Genomic DNA, 19,336 nt, shown 5'->3' on the forward strand with positions numbered 1-19,336 from the left:
AATGTTAAAAGCTTTCCTTTATAAAATGAAGGATAAATACTAAACTATGAATAGTATCTTTTTACAAATACATCAGTTAAAAGCTTCAATATATAAAGAATATATACAAATTGGTAAGAAAAATGCTAAGAAATAAAAAATATAATGAAGAGAACAGAAGCCTAAGCATGGAAATTATCTTAATTTTATTGGTGATAAGAAAAATAAAAATTTAAAAATAGAGTTTCAGTCAAGAAAATCTGTATGAGTTTTAATAATATTATGCAATTCCAGCAAGGGTCTAGAAAGAAAAGCACATTTACACTACGATTGGAAGATGAATTGATAAAAACATTCTGGAAAGCAATTTGGAGCTATGACCAGAGTCTTTAAAATGCCAATACTGTAAATACTTTATCCTAATAATTCAGTTTGTAGAAATCTATCAAAAGTAAAAGGCAGAAATTTGAAATTTTGAATTCAATAAACACTGCATAGCTGCATAGCCAGAAAGTAATGATTACCAATTATAATTATGACACTGACTTACTTAGCAATATTACTATTTTTTTAAATAAATGGGCATGCTGCTCACTTTTAATATACACATTTAACAACATAAAGTACTTGTACTTCCTAATGCAATACAAACATTATGGGACTTTACACTTAAATTGATAAAAGAGTGAATTCCACCCACATTATAAATTATAATATCATTTTTATAGATGGCATACAGGAATAATGATCACTGATATCTCCATAGGAAATTCTACCCCAATTTATAAGCTCCTGCAGGAAACACACACACAAATAGAATTTGAATATGGTTTGGAAGAACTGTGATGTTGTGTTCCTATGTATTTCCACACCAAACCACCTCACTCTTCATCATTTCAACTGAAGCGCAAATCTATGGGAATTTAGCTCCATGCCTCCACCGCTCCACCCTACACTGCAAGGGTTAGATGTTCTCAAGCAAATTATTGCTTATATCAGCCTTTAAACACTTCTCGAGAAGGAAATGAAATACTTCTGTAATTCACCTTGGACATTTGGAGATTAGGTGTCCTTGTTTTGAGTCCTCATTTTCTCCTCTTCTTCCTCCTCAGCTCCCAACCAAGCCCTCTTACCGCTTCCTGCTCCTTTTATCCATTATTGTCCATTAGCACATATCATTAACTGGGTTTTATGAAAATGCTGTCACCAAAGTACTTTTAATAATACTTCAATGTCAGCATAATCTTCATCTTACAAATAGATAAAATAATGAGCATAAAGTTAAAATCCAGAAAAAAGGTTAAATCTACAATTGAAACCTGCATAGGTCTGACTCTAAAGTTTGCACTCTTTTAAGGTTTTGTGCTCGCTGCTTATTAGATGCATTTATCACACCAAGAAATGGAAGAAATCAAAGCAACCAACTAGGAAACATTGCATGATACTACTAAAATACATTTTAAATAAAATGTAGTAAATTAAGATGTGCTCAAGATATATTAGACTATTACAATCAAATTACAAAAACATATGTGCAATATATTTATTATGAATACTTATTCATGTATATCCAGGAAAGCTAAAGGAAACAAATGAACAAGAACATTATCTATGGTTCTCAGGGGATTAAACTAATAAATATTTCCATTTTTTCTTTATACTATGTTTTTCAAATGTTTTACAATGAACATAAATTACTTTAAAGGTCATAAAAAGTTATCTTTTTAAAGAAACAGTAAAAAAGCAACTTAGCTAAAGTTATCCTTACCAAGAGAAGTTAAATACAAATTATATATTTATAGTGACCTTTGGTCTTCCCCAAACTCTTTACAAATAAAAAAAGATGTCATATCATCTGTGACTTGACTGATGATTTTGATCATTTGTTGTAGGAAAAAGAAGACAAATATCAAAAAATTAATATAACTTTTGTACATACTATAGTTTACAGTGATACTGTTAAGTTTAAATAATTAGTTCCCTAATTCCTTCACTTATATTAAGGACAAATTTACACTAAATAACCTCACAAATCATCAATACAAATACAATTAATGTCAAACAAAATTAAATGATCTTAAAATAATTTGGGAGCATCATCTTAATTTTTAAATAATATCACAGTTCTACTTTTATTTATAGCACCTTTGTCTAGGTCAGGAAATATTTTAAGGAGGAAATCTCCTATATTAGTTTAAAATTGTAGGGTTATATGAGAAATGAACTATTCTTTAACTTCCCACTTCATGGCAGAAAAGTACATTTAATGAGATTATATAATATTGCTAATAAAATTTATATTAATATTATTAAAATTTAAATATGAAGATTTAGATGGTTTAAAAACTTGGGTTGTCAATGAACCATCTGAAATGTTATTGTTAATATTAAAACAATAATTGTACTAATAAACAAGCAAAAATTAAATAGCAATTGGATCTGAATTATGTGTTTTTAAGCTCAGTATGAGTGGAAGAAAAAATAGGGAGGTACTAATAGCAATTGATCTATCTCTGAAGTAAATGAGAATAATATATGTTTTAAAATGTTTTAATTGTTACATGAAACTTAAGCACTATAGCTAACTGGCATGAGTGATAGAACCTAGAACTTAACTATTTTTCTTTAAAGTAAAAGAATAATAAGCTGTCTTAGTAAGATTTCGCTGTTAATAACAATTAATTCAACCAATGTATGTGTTGAGTTTGAACACTTTTTCTAAGAAGAAGATATGTTTTAAGTCAAACAACCCTTCTACAACATATTCGCTCTTGGAGAAAAGCAGTAATTTTTATTCCTTTTTACTTATCAGATTCCATGGTGCATTTCTCTCATTTCACAAGAAAAACTGACGCCCAGAGTAGCTGGGTGACTTTCCTACCTGGGAGAGATACTCTAGAGTCTCACAAACATTTGTTTAGCATATGATTCTAATATTCTTTCAAAAATTGAACAGGCCTCCAGAGGATACCTGTGGTTTATTAGAGATAAAAAGTATACCTTACAGAGCAGGACAAATGTAAGGAACATCTGGATTGATGTTCAAATCTGTCCACACTCTCTGCATCAGGGCTCCTTAATACAGAAGCCCACAGAGGACAAAACATGCAGCAACCAGCCTTGTTGAGTTCTAAAACTCTCAAGCCCTATAGGGGAGTTGGTTTCATTTGTCACACTGCAAAAGGATAAGTTTCCATTACATGCTGGGTCAGAAGTGGTACCTTGCAATCATCGCTGGATGATAAATCCTCCCTCTCATTTAACAGGAATAGCAAACCCTCTCAAAAATACTACTATTAGAGTAATTGAAGAATATAAAATATATAAAAGGTGGCTATTTTTTTTAAATGTTTTCAGTAACTCTTGTTCAAATGGGAATACATTACCTCAAAAATCAAATTTTAATGATTCTAAAAACTACCTAAAATTTTAAACATAACTAAAGTAATTCATAAAATTTAAAACATCATCATTTATATTGCTGCTCCATAATTTTATGTAGTATTGAGGAGAAAACACTGCAACTGTCATATAATGACATCAAAACATATGCCAAATTTGGCAACTGTAAAATGTGTTAAAACTATGTCTTGAAATCAATTAAGTATGGTATAATTGATTTCAATGAATTTAATGAGTTTGTAAGAAAATGTAAGGGGCTGTACAAAATAGGATATAAAATAAAAAATAAAAAATAAAATCCTAGCTTACAAGCAACCAGGAAGCTAATCAGAAATTATAACTCTGAGATGTAAGAAATATTGAAACATTTAAAAGTATAATAAACATTTAAAATCTCATAAAAATATCACAGTCTTTTAACATGTAAGAAAGCACAAAGCAGTCAAAATACCATGACCATTCTCTTGGGACGATTTCTAAAATTGAAGACATAATTATTTGCCAAAGGACGTTTCAAGCTACAAATACTATTGATCACATACTGTGTGCCAAAAACTGTTCCAAAAACTGAATATACAGAGGGGAATAAAGCAGACAATATTTCCTGCCCAAATAGACTTTCACTTTAGTGGGGAAGACAAATAATAAATATGATTCAAATGTGAAATATTTGACATAGTGGTGATAAGCACTATAGAGAAAATAAAACAGAGAAGGAAGATTTTGGTTATATTGACTATTTTCAGCAAGAACATAGATTCTTAATCCTAAAATGCAAACAGGATATTTTAAATATCCTGACAGGCACACCCCTGCCAAAAAAAGAAAAAGTTTTGAAATGGGCTACAAGTTTTCTGAGAACATTATTAAATGTTAAGAAGAAGGCCTTAGTTGTTAGAATGGATCAGACAAACCAATGTAGTGTTCTAGCAATTGCAGGCTGCTGACCAGGCGAGGGTCTCAATGTCAGAATGTAGTCAGAGTGATGGGCAGAATGCAGCAGACCAAGGACACCCAGGAGGTAAGACCAATATGCCTGCCCAGAAAAACTTCCAGAAAACCCAGAAGTCTCAAGGTGATGATGGGAACCCCAGATAGAACATCAGGGAAATCTGGCACCAGAAAATGGGTGGAGTAGAATCCCCCAAAATGGCAAAGATCTAATTAGTTGGGAACATAGAACAAAGGTAGGTGAACATAATGGCACCAGCGTAAAACTCACGAGAGCTTAAACCTCAGTGGGTCAGCAGCACAAGGCCGTCTCAAACACCAGAGGCCCATAGGCTGTAGGCTAGACACCTGCACAACTCCAGGAGCCACCTTTAAGTTTTAGCTTGAGAATCAAAGCTAAAACTGAATTAAGGAGTACAAAGTCGCTTTGGGCTTGCGGCCTCTCCAATATTTCCCTAGGCTAACATCTTAGTGGCTGAAGCAATGCAACTTTTTAAATGACATTCTTAAGTCTGATAAAGTCGGGTGTCTGATTTTTAAATAAACACATTTTACCCAGAACCCAATATATCATTTTCATTTCTAAAATGTTAAAGTGCAGTTCATAAAATAGCTTTTTTAAACTTTCCATTTTATTTTTTATTTTTAATAAATCCAATTACTCACTAGGTCTCAAGTCTGAGCATAATAATGTTCTTCCAGGTGGAGGCCCAATGAGATCTTGTCCTGACAAGGAAGGGCAACCAAGCAGGATGGAGCCACCATAATTAGCAAGTTCTAACCTCTCTGATCTTTTAGCTTTGGTCCTTTCTGAGCAAATAAAGCTAATAAACCACACAAATATGATTAGCTAATGCTATCTGAGAGATTCCAGGAAAGTTCAAAGACAAAAGGGAAAAGAAGGAAAATCTCCTTGAAAATAAAGTTACAAACACAATTTATACTTGTATAATTACTAATGGGAAAAGTAAACTACTAAAATGTTATTCTCATCATGTTCTTAGAGGTAACTTCCAAGTGAGATAAAGAAAGTGGCCATTCTTCAGAATGTGTGATAGCTCATGTACTATAATAAATTTCAGTCTGATTTTAAGCTCTTACAGCACTATGATCAGAATAGAGGGTACTTACAGTTTTATTAAATAGTTGATAGGAAAAAAACTCTTTAACATGAGCAAAAACACTTGCAAATGACAACTGCTATTCTGTAATAGAAGTTAATAAAAATGAAATGTGATTACAGAGAGTGACTTACAATAAATGTGGCTGATATACATTATCACAACAAGGCTATATTTGGAACAGATCCTACTTTCTGAACAGTTCAAGTTTTATGTAATTTTCTCAATTCAGATATCATCAATCATTACCACAAGAAAAATAAAGGTATTTGCATTTCTGCGTAGCAAAGTTGAGGAGCAGAAGTTCTAAAAGGGCTTGGTCCTGGTGAAAAAAATAAGAGAAGTATCTCTATGTTTACAGTTTCATTTCCCTGTAAACTTTTCAGAGCTTGAATACAAATTTTGAGATACTCTGCCATGGATTCCCATCTCCCTCCTACATAAATAAATAAATATAGTTCAGACATTTGGGTTTCCTGGTTCCTTTTGTCACATCCCAAGATGAATTATTTGTTCCACTACAGGCTGACTACTATTTCTTCAGAGGCCTCACTGGCCTCAGGGAACTCCCAGAATCTGCTCCTTAACTACCCGGTTCTATCTCTAAAGGAACAGCGGATTCGTTCCTGAAAACTTTTCAGTATAAATCTACCATTTGGAATACTTGTGACAATTGAAAAAAATCTAAAGTTAGTCACCCAACTGTAGGTTTTCAACTTTTATGTGTACTTTAAACTCAAATAATGAAATGCAAAATTTTTCAGGCATGAAAGTTAAGTCATAAATTCTAATGAGAACATTTATGTCCTATATACATAGCCAAGTGAAGGTTCCAGACTTACCCTGTTACTGGGAGAGTTTCCATATAGTTCAGTATAAAGAGTTCATTACTTAAAAGAACATCCATTGAATAATGGATTACTCATTGAAGAGAAAAAAGCAATGAGACCAATTTTAAAAGTATTATTTTCTTTACAGTATATGTATACTATCTACTATACAGTATGTTTATACTTTGAACAAGCAGATATATGCCAGTTTTTCTTATAGCAAAAATTTTATACTACGGTTTTTCTCATGGATACTTAAATGTTCAGTTCTCTTTAACTGGTACATTATAATTATACATAACAGTTGGATTCATGATGCCATATTTGTACATGCACATAACCTCATTTTTTTATTATTTTGATTCATTGTACACAAATGGGATACAACTTTCATTTCTCTGATTGTACACAAAGTAGAGTCACAACGTTTATATAACCATACACATACATAGGGTAATGATGTTTGTTTCATTCTATTATCTTCTCTTCCCCCCGCCCCCTCCCCTCCCCTCATTTTCCTCTACAAAACCTAATTTGATTAGTATCATTCCCCTTTACCTTCCCCCTTTCTGTGCCCCCCCAGCTCCCCCATCTACTTTGCTCTACTCACTGAGCTCTCTTAAGAAAACAGAGTCGACACTATTTTCTTATAAAACTGAACTATCATTTGCTGCAATTGTTCCTGATGCCATTTTGTTTCTATGATTATATTTTTTATTCTTCTGATAATTTTTTCTGAGAAAGGTAACTAAATCTATACATTTAAGGAACATTTCAAAATCTAAACACTTATAAGTCAGTTATATGAGAATTCTAATTTTTACTTAGGTAGGTTTGAAGTTAATTTTAGCTTCAACATGTGTTCTCATACAATGTATTCCCAGAACAAGAAAAATTACCAGGGCTGTAAATCAGAAACAACACAGCACCAGTTATCCAACAAGGTTGTGTTACTGCCACTTAACATGTGGTGAGAAAGATACTGCAACATGGCATATATCAACTTTCATCCCATTTCAAAAGTCAATATTTAAACTAAAGGAGTCCAAAGCCAAGACTTTGTGTTGAGAGATTCAAAACCTTTTTTCTACAACTGTGTGGTTGTACGTGCATTCTAAGTGCTTTGCTGGCTAACGCTTTCCCCGTGTGCCAATGGACTGGCTTTGCAATGTTTCTTTGTGTTTTCCAATTCCACAAATGTTCCATTGTTGGATCGAAGTGCTGCTGCTTTATATACTGATCAGAGCCGCTGAGTGCCTTGAGATGTGTTTATCACACCGATACTCCTGTGCATATGTATAAACATGAGAACACACACACACAATTTCCTCTTTAAGTCTAAATCAAAATATATTTTCTTTGAAACACAGTCACCAGGAAGAACATTTCTTCAGGGCAGCACCAGAAAAATTCAGAAGAAAAAAAGTCAGCCACACAAAATTTGATCAGTTTTAACCAAAGTTATTGGATCTCCATATTTATTCCAGTTTCTTTCAGTGATTTAAACTAAAAGAGAATTTGTAGGGAAAAAAAGTCACCCAACATGTAATATCTTACATAACCCAGGCCAGAAAATGGATTCACATGAACTCTCTGAATACCTAGATTTCTAACATCCACCACCACCTCCCAAGCAGAACTCACCTCGGGTTACTACAGTTAAAAGATATATCACAAAGTAATTAATCTTGATGAAGTGTCCACAATGAGCCAGACTTCTGATAAACATATACACACATACGTACATATGTATGTGTATATTTGTATATGTGTATATATAGAAAGATACATATATATGTGATGTATGTATGTATGCAAGCTCAAGTAATCCTCCTACAACCCTGTGAAAGGAGGCATTATCTCCATTTAAAAATAAGGAATCAAAAGTCAAAAAGGTTTTAATTGACTAAAGGTAATGCAGAACTCTGATTCATATTCAGAAGTTTGATTCCAAAAACAGGGCTCTCTTCTGCTCTGTTCTTTCATCTAATAGATGGTGGACAAAGAAAAGCAGGATAGAATTTCAACTCTGTGTAAATAAATACAATCTCATTTAAATTGTTCCCTTACCAAACTGTTTTGTTTAGGATGTGAGGTGCCCCACAAAAGTTCCTGTATTAATGCAGGAATATTTAGAGGAGAAATGATTGGATTTTCAGAGTTGTAATCTAATAAGTCCATACTAATTTGAATGGACTAACTAGATTGTAACTGTAGGCAGGCAGGGTATGGCTGGAGGAGGTAGGTAACTGGGGTGTTCCACGGAAGGATTCACCTTCCCTGTGGCCCTTTCCCTTTTTTCTCTCTGCTTCCTGGCTGCCATGAAGGGAGCAAAGTTCTTCCATCAAGCCCTTTCTCCAATGATGTTTAGCTTCAACTTGGGCCCAGAGCAATGAATTTGGTACAATATGGATTGAATCTCTGAAACTGTGAGTCAAAATAAAGATTGCCTCCTTTAAGTTGTTCTTGTCATATATTTTGGTCACAGTAATGAAAAGCTGATTAACAAAAACAATTTTTAAAATACCTCTTCCTCTTCTAACTTTAGCAACTACAGGGGCATTTAACTTTCAACTGATCAATCAACAAGTAAATAGTAATTGGTAGGAGGTACACAAAAATATAGTTATCTCTGTAGTTAAGCAGATAAGTTAATCAAAATTACTAATAAGACACTGATATAGTGTTCCAATGAAATTTAAATATTTTCAGATGGTAAGTCATATACACATAAATAAAAGAACCATGATATTTTGAAATAATATTAGGATGTGTAGGATAAGAAAAGTTGGTAGTGGATAATGCCTGGCCAACTTACTAAAATATATGTTAGTAGGTGATTCTGGGAAGCTCTACATATCAGGTTCTAGTTTCTGTGATGGAGACAATGAATGTAATAGGAGCTATAAGCACAGGTATAGCAGAAGATGTCTTAAGGAATTAGAAGTTGAAATGTTCTTGGGGAAATTTTAGCATTAGGATAGGAAGAGGCACGTGTACTCCATTAAGAGTACACAGCTAATCTCCAGAATCTATAAAGAACTCAAAAAACTCTACACCAAGAATACAAATAATCCAATCAACAAATGGGCTAAGGAAATGAATAGACAGATCTACAAGCAATCAACAAACATATGGAAAAATGTTCAACATCTCTAGTGATAAGAGAAATGCAAATCAAAACCACCCTAAGATTCCATCTCACCCCAATTAGAATGGCGATTATCAAGAATACAAGCAACAACAGGTGTTGGCAAGGATGTGGGGAGAAAGGTACACTCTGACATTGCTGGTGGGGCTGCAAATTAGTGCAGCCACTCTGGAAAGCAGTCTGGAGACTCCTTAGAAAACTTGGAATGGAACCCCCATTTGACCCAGCTATCCCACTCCTTGGCCTATACCCAAAGGACTTAAAATCAGCATACTACAGAGATACAGCCACATCAATGTTCTTAGTTGCTCAGTTCACAATAGCCAGATTGTGGAACTAACCTAGATGTCCTTCAATTGATGAATGGATAAAGAAACTGTGGTATATATATACAATGGAATATTACTCAGCCATAAAGAATGATAAAATTATGGCATTTGCAGGCAAATGGATGAAACTGGAGAATATCATGCTAAGTGAGATAAGCCAATCTCAAAAAACCAGAGGACGAATGATATCGCTAATAAGTGGATGATGACACATAATGGGGGGTGGGAGGGGTTAGAGTTAGGGTTAGAGTTAGGGTTAGGGAGGGGGGCAAGAATGGAGGAAGGAAGGACTGTATAGAGGGAAAAGAGGGGTGGGAGGGGTGGGGGGGGAGGGAAAAAATAACAATGAACCAAACAACATTACCCTATGTAAATTTATGATTACACAAATGGAATGCCTTTACTCTATGTACAAACAGAGAAACAACATGTATCCCATTTGTTTACAATTAAAAAAAAAAGAAAGAAAAAAAGAGTACACAGCTTCATTGATGTAGCCACATCAGTGTTTATAGCAGCTTAATTCACAATAGTCAAGCTATGGAACCAACCTAGATGCCCTTCAACAGATGAATGGATAAAGAAAATGTCACATATATACACAATAGAATGTTACTCGGCCATGAAGAAGAATGAAATTATGCCATTTGCCAGTAAATGGATAGAACTGGAATGGAATATCAAGCTAAGTGAAATAAGTCAATCCCAAAACACAAAGGCCAAATATTCTCTCTGATATGCAGATACTGATTCACAATAAGAGGAGGGGTAATAGAAGGTCATTGGGGTAGACCAAGGGGAATGAATGGTAGGGAAGGGGGAGGGAAATAAGAAAGACAGTAGAATGAATTGGACATAACTTTCCTACATTCATATATGAATACTTGACTAGTGAAACTCCACAAGTATAACTAACTACAAGAATGGGATCCTAATTAGAATAAGTTATCTCCATGTATGTATAATATGTCAAAATACACTCTACTCTCATGTATATCTAAAAAGAACAATTTTTTTTAAACGAGTACATAGCTTTAGTGAGGACTAAGGTCTGGAATAAACCTGGAATTTTTAGATACATAATTAAAAAGAAATACTAATAACATTTAGGACAACCTTCTCATTTCAAAGAAGAGAAAACCAAGTCTTAGGGGCTAAATGGTTTGCTCATGGTCATAGAGTCACAGATGGGGCTTGGTGAAAAGCACTGCTTACCTGCCATAACAGCTAATGCATTTCCACTCTACAGTGAATTCCCATGCACTGAAGCCACGAGGTACCAGGAACTCTAGGACATTACCTCAGGAGCCTAGTGGGTTATGAGGGAGAAGTATGTTCAAATACTGCATTTCTGCTTTGATCCCTTTTACTTATAGGATTGATGATAAAATTATTTGAGGAAAAAAACCTTCCACATTAAAAAGAATCCTTGCCAGGCACAGTCATGCATGCCTGTAATCCCAGCAGGTCAGGAGGCTAAGGCAGTAGGATCGCAAGTTCAAGGCCAGCCTCAGCAACTTGGCAAGGCTCTAAACAACTTATCAAGACCCTATATCAAAGAATAAAAAGGGTTGAGGATGTGGTTCAGTGGTTAAGTGCCCCGGGTTCAATCCCCAGTACCAAAATAAATAAATAAGGATTCTTCTGCATTTTAAAATGCACCTGATGTCATTTTAAAAACCTCAGAATTCAAATATTTTTGTCTTCTGTTATGTTCTAACGTGAACATCACCTATTCAAAAAACGTGACTATAGAAGAAAGCAACTATAATCATAATATAATTAGTGACTATAATCAACACTGTTGAGTTCAGTGCTATAATGACAGAGGCACAACATAAAAGAAAAAAGTCTTTATTCTCAACAAATTAATTGACCCATTCAACAATCAAGTACTGGTATATTTTGTGTGAGGTACTGAGCTATACATTGGTTGAGCAAAAAGACATAGGTCAGGTCTGGGTAACAGTAAACTAGAAAGACATTAATCAACTATTAATCAGATAACACAAATTTTAAAATGCCTGATAACTGGCAGGAGGGAAAGTTACAAGATGGAAAGACAGCACATGACCAGGAGACTTCAGTCTGAGGAGTCGCTGTCTAGGAGAGGAAAAGTGACTTCATGCCGAAAGCAATGATAAACACATGCCCAGTAACAGGTATGCAAAGACTGTGTGGTGGCACGGGAGATAGCAAAGAACCAAGAAGGAGGTGGCAAGAATACCTCAGGGGCTGCGGTTGTGGCTCAGTGGTAGAACGCTTGCCCAGCATGCATGAGGCACTGGGTTCAATTCTCAGCACTGCATATAAATAAATAAAATAAAAGATCCATTGACAACTAAAAATAAATAAATTAAAAAGAACACCTCACAATTAAAGCATCATTTGTATTTAATCTAGGAAGGGTTGATAAGGACACGATGGGAGGAAAAAGATTGACAGGAAAAGAGGGCAAAAAAAAATATTTCAGACAGAAACATTATATCTGCCAAAGGTACAGAAACTGGGTTGAACCAGAAATGGCATGTCCTTCAAGAACAAAGTAAAAGGTGGCTTAATCAAATGGAAAAAAAAAAATAGAATGGCAAAAGGATGCAGGGGCCGTGTCACACAAGGCCTTGTACAGTATGCCAACAGACTGAAGAGCCTGCCATGGAAATGATCTAGAGTCACTGAAGGCTATACAGAAGTGCACATGAGACCAGACTACTGGCCCAGAAAGCAACAAAGAAGAAAGACCAGAATAGGGGAGACTGACAGCTAAGTGACCTATCAGGAGCTGCTGTTTCACAAAAGATAACCTGAACTATGTATTTGTCTTAGATTTCCTAGCACATGTTGGCATCTAAAAGTAAATCATTAATAGGAAAAGAAAAATAATGTTGACATGGTAGAATAGGGGCAAGCATATAAGAATCATGAAAGGCAAGCAAAAATGTTACAACCTGGTGCTTTAAGAAACAGGAAGGCACTGTAATTTCTGATCATGGGGTTGACATAATGTGACCCATTTAAGAAAGCCTACCATATTATAGTATATCTACTAGCATAGTAGTGATAAAATTACACAAGATTAAAGAACACTTTTAACAAGGTAACTAAAATAGTTCAGACATGAGGTGAAAGTAATTACCCTGCTAAGCATCCAACAGGAATACAGGAGAAAAAGATGAGACATTTTCAAAGAAAGATAAATCAAGTCAGTCAACAGAGGAACTCAGGGATCTGCAAAATTTCTCTATTAGCGATGCATGGTGGCAAATGCCTGTAATCCCACTGCTCTGGAGGCTGAGGGCTGAGGATTGGGAGTTCAAGGTCAGCCTGGGTAAGATGTTGATAAGTTCTCTCAAGAAAAAAGAATCGAAAAAAAGTATTTATAAAGAACAGATCACAAATGTTTGGGGCTTTGCAGGTTATGTGGTCTCTGACAAAGATACTCAAATCTGCTACTGTAGCAAGAAGGCAGTCACAGTCAACCACAGACAGCCTGTACACAAATGAACATGGTTGCATTCCAAAAATAAATAAATTTGAATAAATAAATTGTATTAGTCAGACTTTCATCACTATGACCAAAACACCTGGCAAAAACAACTTTAAAAAGGAAAGATTTATTTTGACTCAGTTTCAGAGGTTTCAGAGTATGATCAGTTACCTCCATTGAACCAGGCAGAGGTCGGGAAGGGAGGAGAGGAAGGCCCTGGATGGAAGAGAAGAGAAAGAGGAAGAGGAACTGGGCATACCATACCCCTTGTGACCTGCTTTCCTCTGACTAGGTCCTACCTCCCAGTAATACCTTTAGTTATCACAGGGTTAATCCATTTGATGAGGTCAGAGTTCTCATGATCCAATTATTGCCTAAATGCCCCACCTCTGTACACATGATACTAGAGGACATTCCAGAGCTAAACAGGACATAAATATAAACACACACACACACACACACACACACACACACAGAGGCAGTAGGCTAGATCTGGATTTGGCCCTCAGACCATAGTTTAGTGACTCCTGGACTAGATATGGTTGGGAAGAGGGAGTAACTCAGTCACTAGTATTTTCAGCCATGAGTGACTGAAAACATGAAATAACACTACAGACAGAAGTTCAGTTCCCTCTCTTTCTAAACAAATTTGCAAGGTAACAGAAAGGTCTGGTGTGGCAACTCCATGATTCTGAAAGGTCCAGGCTCCTCCTATACTTCCAGGTCACCATCCTTTACATGTCACTTTTGGTATATGGTACAAAGTAGCTTCCTGAGTTCTAGCCATCAAATTAGCATTCCAGCCATCAGGAAAACAGATGGGCTAAAGAAAAAAGGAAAAAGGACATGTCCCTCACTTTAAAGACAATTCTGCAAATCATAAAACCTTTCTACTCAGCCAGTTTTCTACTGCCACGTAAAAGCCAAGAAGGACTGTACTTGTTTCAAAATGAATGGCTCAATATCTTGAGCTTTTATCATTCATTCTCACTAAACCAAGAAAAAAAATGTACACCTCTTGATTGTTGGCCTGTATAAAATTTCTTACTGGCTGAAAGGTACTCCATAAACTGTTTTCCTTCTGTCTGTAGTAATAAAACTATACAACACTATAAACATTTTCCATGTTTAACTCCAAGATATTTGGTTTACTGGCTAGAAACAGTAGAGCTTTTGTTTTTAAAATTAAAGCAGACCCTAAAATCTAATTTGCCTCAGAATGCCAAATATTTTTCTCTTCTGTTATGTTCTAACATGACTATCACCTATTCCAAAAACATGTGGCTATATAAGAAAGTGACTATACCATTTCTAGGTTGTCCCTGAAAATGGTTCCTTGACATACAGAGTAGGAAAAACAATAATGTCCAATGATGAAGATTTCTTAAAGAGTTTGGTATACAGGAGATTTGTTCATGAAATTATGCTTATGAAAAACCAGAGTGGCAGAACTAGCGCCACAATGAAGAGGTATTTCACTTAGAAGTGGTAAATATGTTACAATATTTCTTTTTTATTGAGATATAATTTGACTTTCCTTTAAAAATGACTAAATTTCCATCTTAAAACATAAAGATTCACTAAGTTTCTGGCCCTTCATATTTATAAAAGGAAATAAAAAATCTAGCATTCCAGACAGTTCTAATGAGGTAAAAGAAGTCACTGGTTCTTATGATCATGCAATAATTACATGTGGGCACTAACACTCAATGTAAACAATAATTCAAAAACTTTAAAATTGAAAATATGCAGACAATTCAATTAACATTTAAATCTCTGAAAATTAATTTTCAAATTATGTCTCACTTTGACCTTTTAATGTTTTACTTTTAAAGGGATTTCAAAATTAATAAATAATGCATAAAACTTTCCAATTTGCTTCTACAGTCATATTCTCTACCCTAGATTTTATTTCAGATATATCTCAACTCACATAATATTTTTATTACCTGACATTTTAATCAAAGATCAAAAACTTTACTGGCCAAAGCATTTCCAAACCTCTGTGAAGTAAATTAACTTTATGAAATGGAACCCAACTACATATTTTGTAATGAAATTTTATATTACATTTCAAGAAAGAATGCTGTCCTTATAAAGATAGCCAATGTGGCTCAGACAATAATAATGGTAAAAATATTTAAAAGAAATGCGAGAAGTAAGAAATATTTTAACAACCCAACGCGGTATTCAACCTCAGGAGTCTCCATAAAACACTGCCTTTTCCAGGGAGTCCAAGTTTGGAAGGGTCCTCAGATCTCACAATGTTGTCACAAAGCAGAGAGGAAAGGGTGGGGGATCACCTGCATGCTTTATTTCAGGGTACTCCACATACCCTGATATTATGATACTGCTAATACGTCAACTACCTAGCCATTATCATTTACTAACAATCACTGCAAATACTTTGAGATGGTATTTCTATTAACTACATGAGTAATGTGTGAATGTATGCTTGCTTCTTATATTAAAAATACACAGAAATTTCTAGAACCAGAACATGAACATAACTCTCCTAAGTTCTTATGTCACTATCCAGTTCAATAATCTTTAATAGATGCTCTCCTTCACTAGGGACCTAGAGGCAAAACGCCTAAGCCTATATTTTGAGCAATTCTAAAACTGATATCCCTTATGTTATAGGAACTTAACCTCTCAAGATTTCCAATTTTTAAGCTCTTTTCCATCCAAATCAGCTTTGTCATATTTTTCCAACCACACCATGCCCATTTCAAACTTGAGGTTTTTACCATAATTTTTAGCTCCTGATCCGTGATCCCTTTTCTTAAACTCACACTACCATCCTCATCATCCAGTTAAGACCCTAATGTTCCCATGTGAACTCCTGACCATCCAGCCTGAGCCAAGTCCTCATTTCAGGATACAGTGACACATATTACCTACACTAGTTGTTTTGACACAAACACCACCAAAGTATCCTTAAAAATAAGCAATAAACATTTCCTAGTAATAATTACCACCGTGGACCTGCTGTTACAGGCTGAATTGTGATTCCCCCCATATTCAAGTGTTGGAGCCCTCAGTAACTCAGATCATGACTGGATTTGGAGGAAGGACCTTTAAAGAGGCAATTAAGTAAAAAGGAGGGTCTTAGGGTAGGCCAGCATCCAACATGACTGGTGTCCTTACAAGGAGAAATAAGGACTTACAGAGAGATGTACATTCACAGAGGGACACTCACGTGAAGAGGCTACAAGAAGGCCTAAAAACCAAGGATCCAACTCTACTCACACCCCAATCTCTTTCTTATATACATAATTATTTTTCAACACTGCTCTGTGGAAAGTATGCTTATAATCTGAAAAGGAAAACAGGAAATAGAGAGAAGGGAAAGAAGAAAGGAAGGAAGGAAGGAGAAAAGAAAAGAAAAAAGAAAAAGAAAGAAAGGAAAGAAGAGAAAAGAAAAGAAAGGAGAAAATTTTGCTTAGGACTTCACAGATAGATACTAGAGTCTGCATCCATTTTCCTCTAAAGAACATGATATTAACTATAATGTCAAACTGATGTGATATGTGAATGACCCAAATAGAACATGATACTGCTTTTTCAGAACATTGATGGATTGAAAATTAGAAAATTTCTTTTTTCTTTTTTGATTCATTCTATATATTTTAAAGAACATACATAGTAGTCAGGTCCAAAAGTTAAAAATGATCTATTTAAAAGAGTTGTCTTTAGAAATTCTCAAAGAATGGAGTTTGGCACACATATCTATCTTGATTCCATCTATACTATGCTTCTTACTTTTCATATCAAACATGAATGACATCCTCTAATGAAAATGCTACCATAACTTACTGATGCAAAGTCCTGCAATTTTACTTTTTTACATTTTTAACATCCTTTTAAAAGACACATAATCAGAACATCTGTCATGATCAAAGGCAATTAGAATGTATCTCACATCTTAGAGTTGATGAAAACTGAATTCACTAACTCAAGTTGTATGTTTACCTTGTAGACTTCAGAGCTGAATGACCACAATGTCATCTATGAAGTTTAACTGTGATTAGTGAAAGGAACATAGGATAGGTGGGCCAAAGGAAACTGCTTTTCACCTAAAGGTGCAGAGCAGACCCTGAGAGAAAATGAGAGTGATAAAAAGGCAAAGGAAAGAGCAAACAGTGGACTAAATACTAGAACTCCTTTTAAATATCCCAAAGTCTCGAAAGAAAAAATGCTAAAAAGGAAGAGCCACAGAGAATACTTATCCACAGTCTTCCACCCCCATACTGCAAGAGGAAAACACTACCAAACAGGAGGCAGACTCTATGTACACAGTGTGTCCATAAAGTGGAAACCAGTCTCACACTTCATAGTCACACCTCATATACCGCCATGGAGGACAGGCCTTCTAGGTGAGGCATCAGGTTTCACAGCCATGCTCAAACACAGGATTGTTAACACTAATCCACAGCAAGATCTGTGAATGAGAAGAAAAAAGACAGGCAAACACCCACAAGAAATATGGCCCCAATTAAAGGCCTCACACACTTGCCCTATTGATTATCTGTTATGTTGGCAAATGAATAAGCCAAGAACAATTATAGTAATCCACCATTTAAAAGACTATCAACTTTTATGACAATACAGTTGCTGTTCATCTTTAGCTGTCCCTTCAATAATTTTTATTTCTATTAGAAACTAAGGGATTGTCCTTGAGGTCACAGGATTCAGTCTATGTCTCATCAGAAAAAGATGTAGTTAGAAACAAATCTAAATGAAATGGAGGTAGATTCTTTGAAGAGTATCTAAAAAAGATTAAATTGTGTTTTCCTTTAAATAACACAATAAAAATCAAAGTATATTTTTACCAAAGGGCCACCTAAAAATAGAGGGAATCTGCCATTGATCCACAATTTATATTATAAGTTTGACAAGATCATATTATCAAAATTATTAGATAATGGGTTCTGGTCTGTTACCATCACTCAAATAGATAGAAATTAAATACAGAACTCTACCAAATACATATTTTTGCAAACTCAATACTCTGTCCTTTTTCTCACTGGAGACAAGTTTTACCAGTTGTTTTTAATCACACAAATAAAAAAAAACATTAAAATCTAACAGTGCTGACCTAGATTATTTTTTAAAAGGTTAAAATGAGCTACCCCACATTCCAAAACATGAAAAGCCTTTTATCTTTTTTGTTATTATTAATAATCATATTATATCTTTATAGAGTATTATCATTAAAACTTTCACTTAAAAAAGAACATATGGCCCTAAAACTGTTTAAAAACTTAAACCTTCATGAACAAAAGTAACAAGACAAGATTGGTTAAAAAATATAATGAAATATAATTTCAGAATGTTGGTTATCTCAAGTAATATAAAGACTTTCATTTAATTGTGAACTTCTGAAACAAAATACAACTTGTATTCATAATCACAATTAAATAAAATCAACTGGCAGCATCAGATTCCTCATTTATAAAACAGCCAATAGCAATTAGTGACGTATGGAATTATCTTAAGAATGAAATATGCTAACACATCTAAAAACACCAAGAGCAATGCTTAACAGGATGCACCCTGTTGCTGTGTGTGCCCTTGGTTAATGTTGGCATTGGCTGCTAGTAATAACATACTCTCATAGGTGTCTGAAGAACAGCCCACCTCCACGTATCGCATACAATCCAGTAAGTGGTACCCCACTAAGAGCCTCTTCCCACTATCTTGGCTCTTACAGACATGGCACTCTTCTCAATTCTTTCTGTTATCAATCTAAACATAAATTGTGGAATTAAATTGCACTTTCAACTCTTCACTGTTGTGTATGTTTATTTTCAACAATCAAGTGGATTATAAAATCTTTAAAAGAGAGACTGTGAGTGAAAAGTTTCAATGGTCTATTACAATTTCCAAACCTCAAGCCCTAAGCAGAGGGAAAAACTAGAAGTGTTCAGCTGAGTGGTGGCAGGCAAGGAGAAGAAAGGGGTTTAAAGCTAAGAACAGCACAAAGGTGCAGATCATGGTGCTGGCCTTCAGGGTCCTCCCACTTCAGAGACAACAACATGCAAGCTATAAGCAGCATAAATTCTAAGCTGAATTACATACTG

General features: G+C 34.8%; 1 protein-coding gene across 6 annotated transcripts in view; it reads right to left on the bottom strand.

Moving 5' to 3' along the window:
• Positions 1-19,336, bottom strand: part of Bmpr1b (bone morphogenetic protein receptor type 1B) — a 399,910-nt gene that overhangs the window by 185,258 nt on the left and 195,316 nt on the right. The window contains exon 1 of one of the 6 annotated variants that reach the window (XM_047566820.1): positions 10,979-10,997. The exons of the other annotated variants lie outside the window; for them this stretch is intronic. Within the exon in view, the coding sequence (XP_047422776.1) occupies positions 10,979-10,985 (7 nt within the window). The 5' untranslated portion in view covers positions 10,986-10,997. Of the gene's footprint in view, positions 1-10,978; positions 10,998-19,336 lie in introns of those variants that run through there. 6 annotated transcript variants of the gene reach the window in all.

This window comes from Sciurus carolinensis, chromosome 10, assembly GCF_902686445.1.
Source record: "Sciurus carolinensis chromosome 10, mSciCar1.2, whole genome shotgun sequence".
NCBI lineage: Eukaryota > Metazoa > Chordata > Mammalia > Rodentia > Sciuridae > Sciurus > Sciurus carolinensis.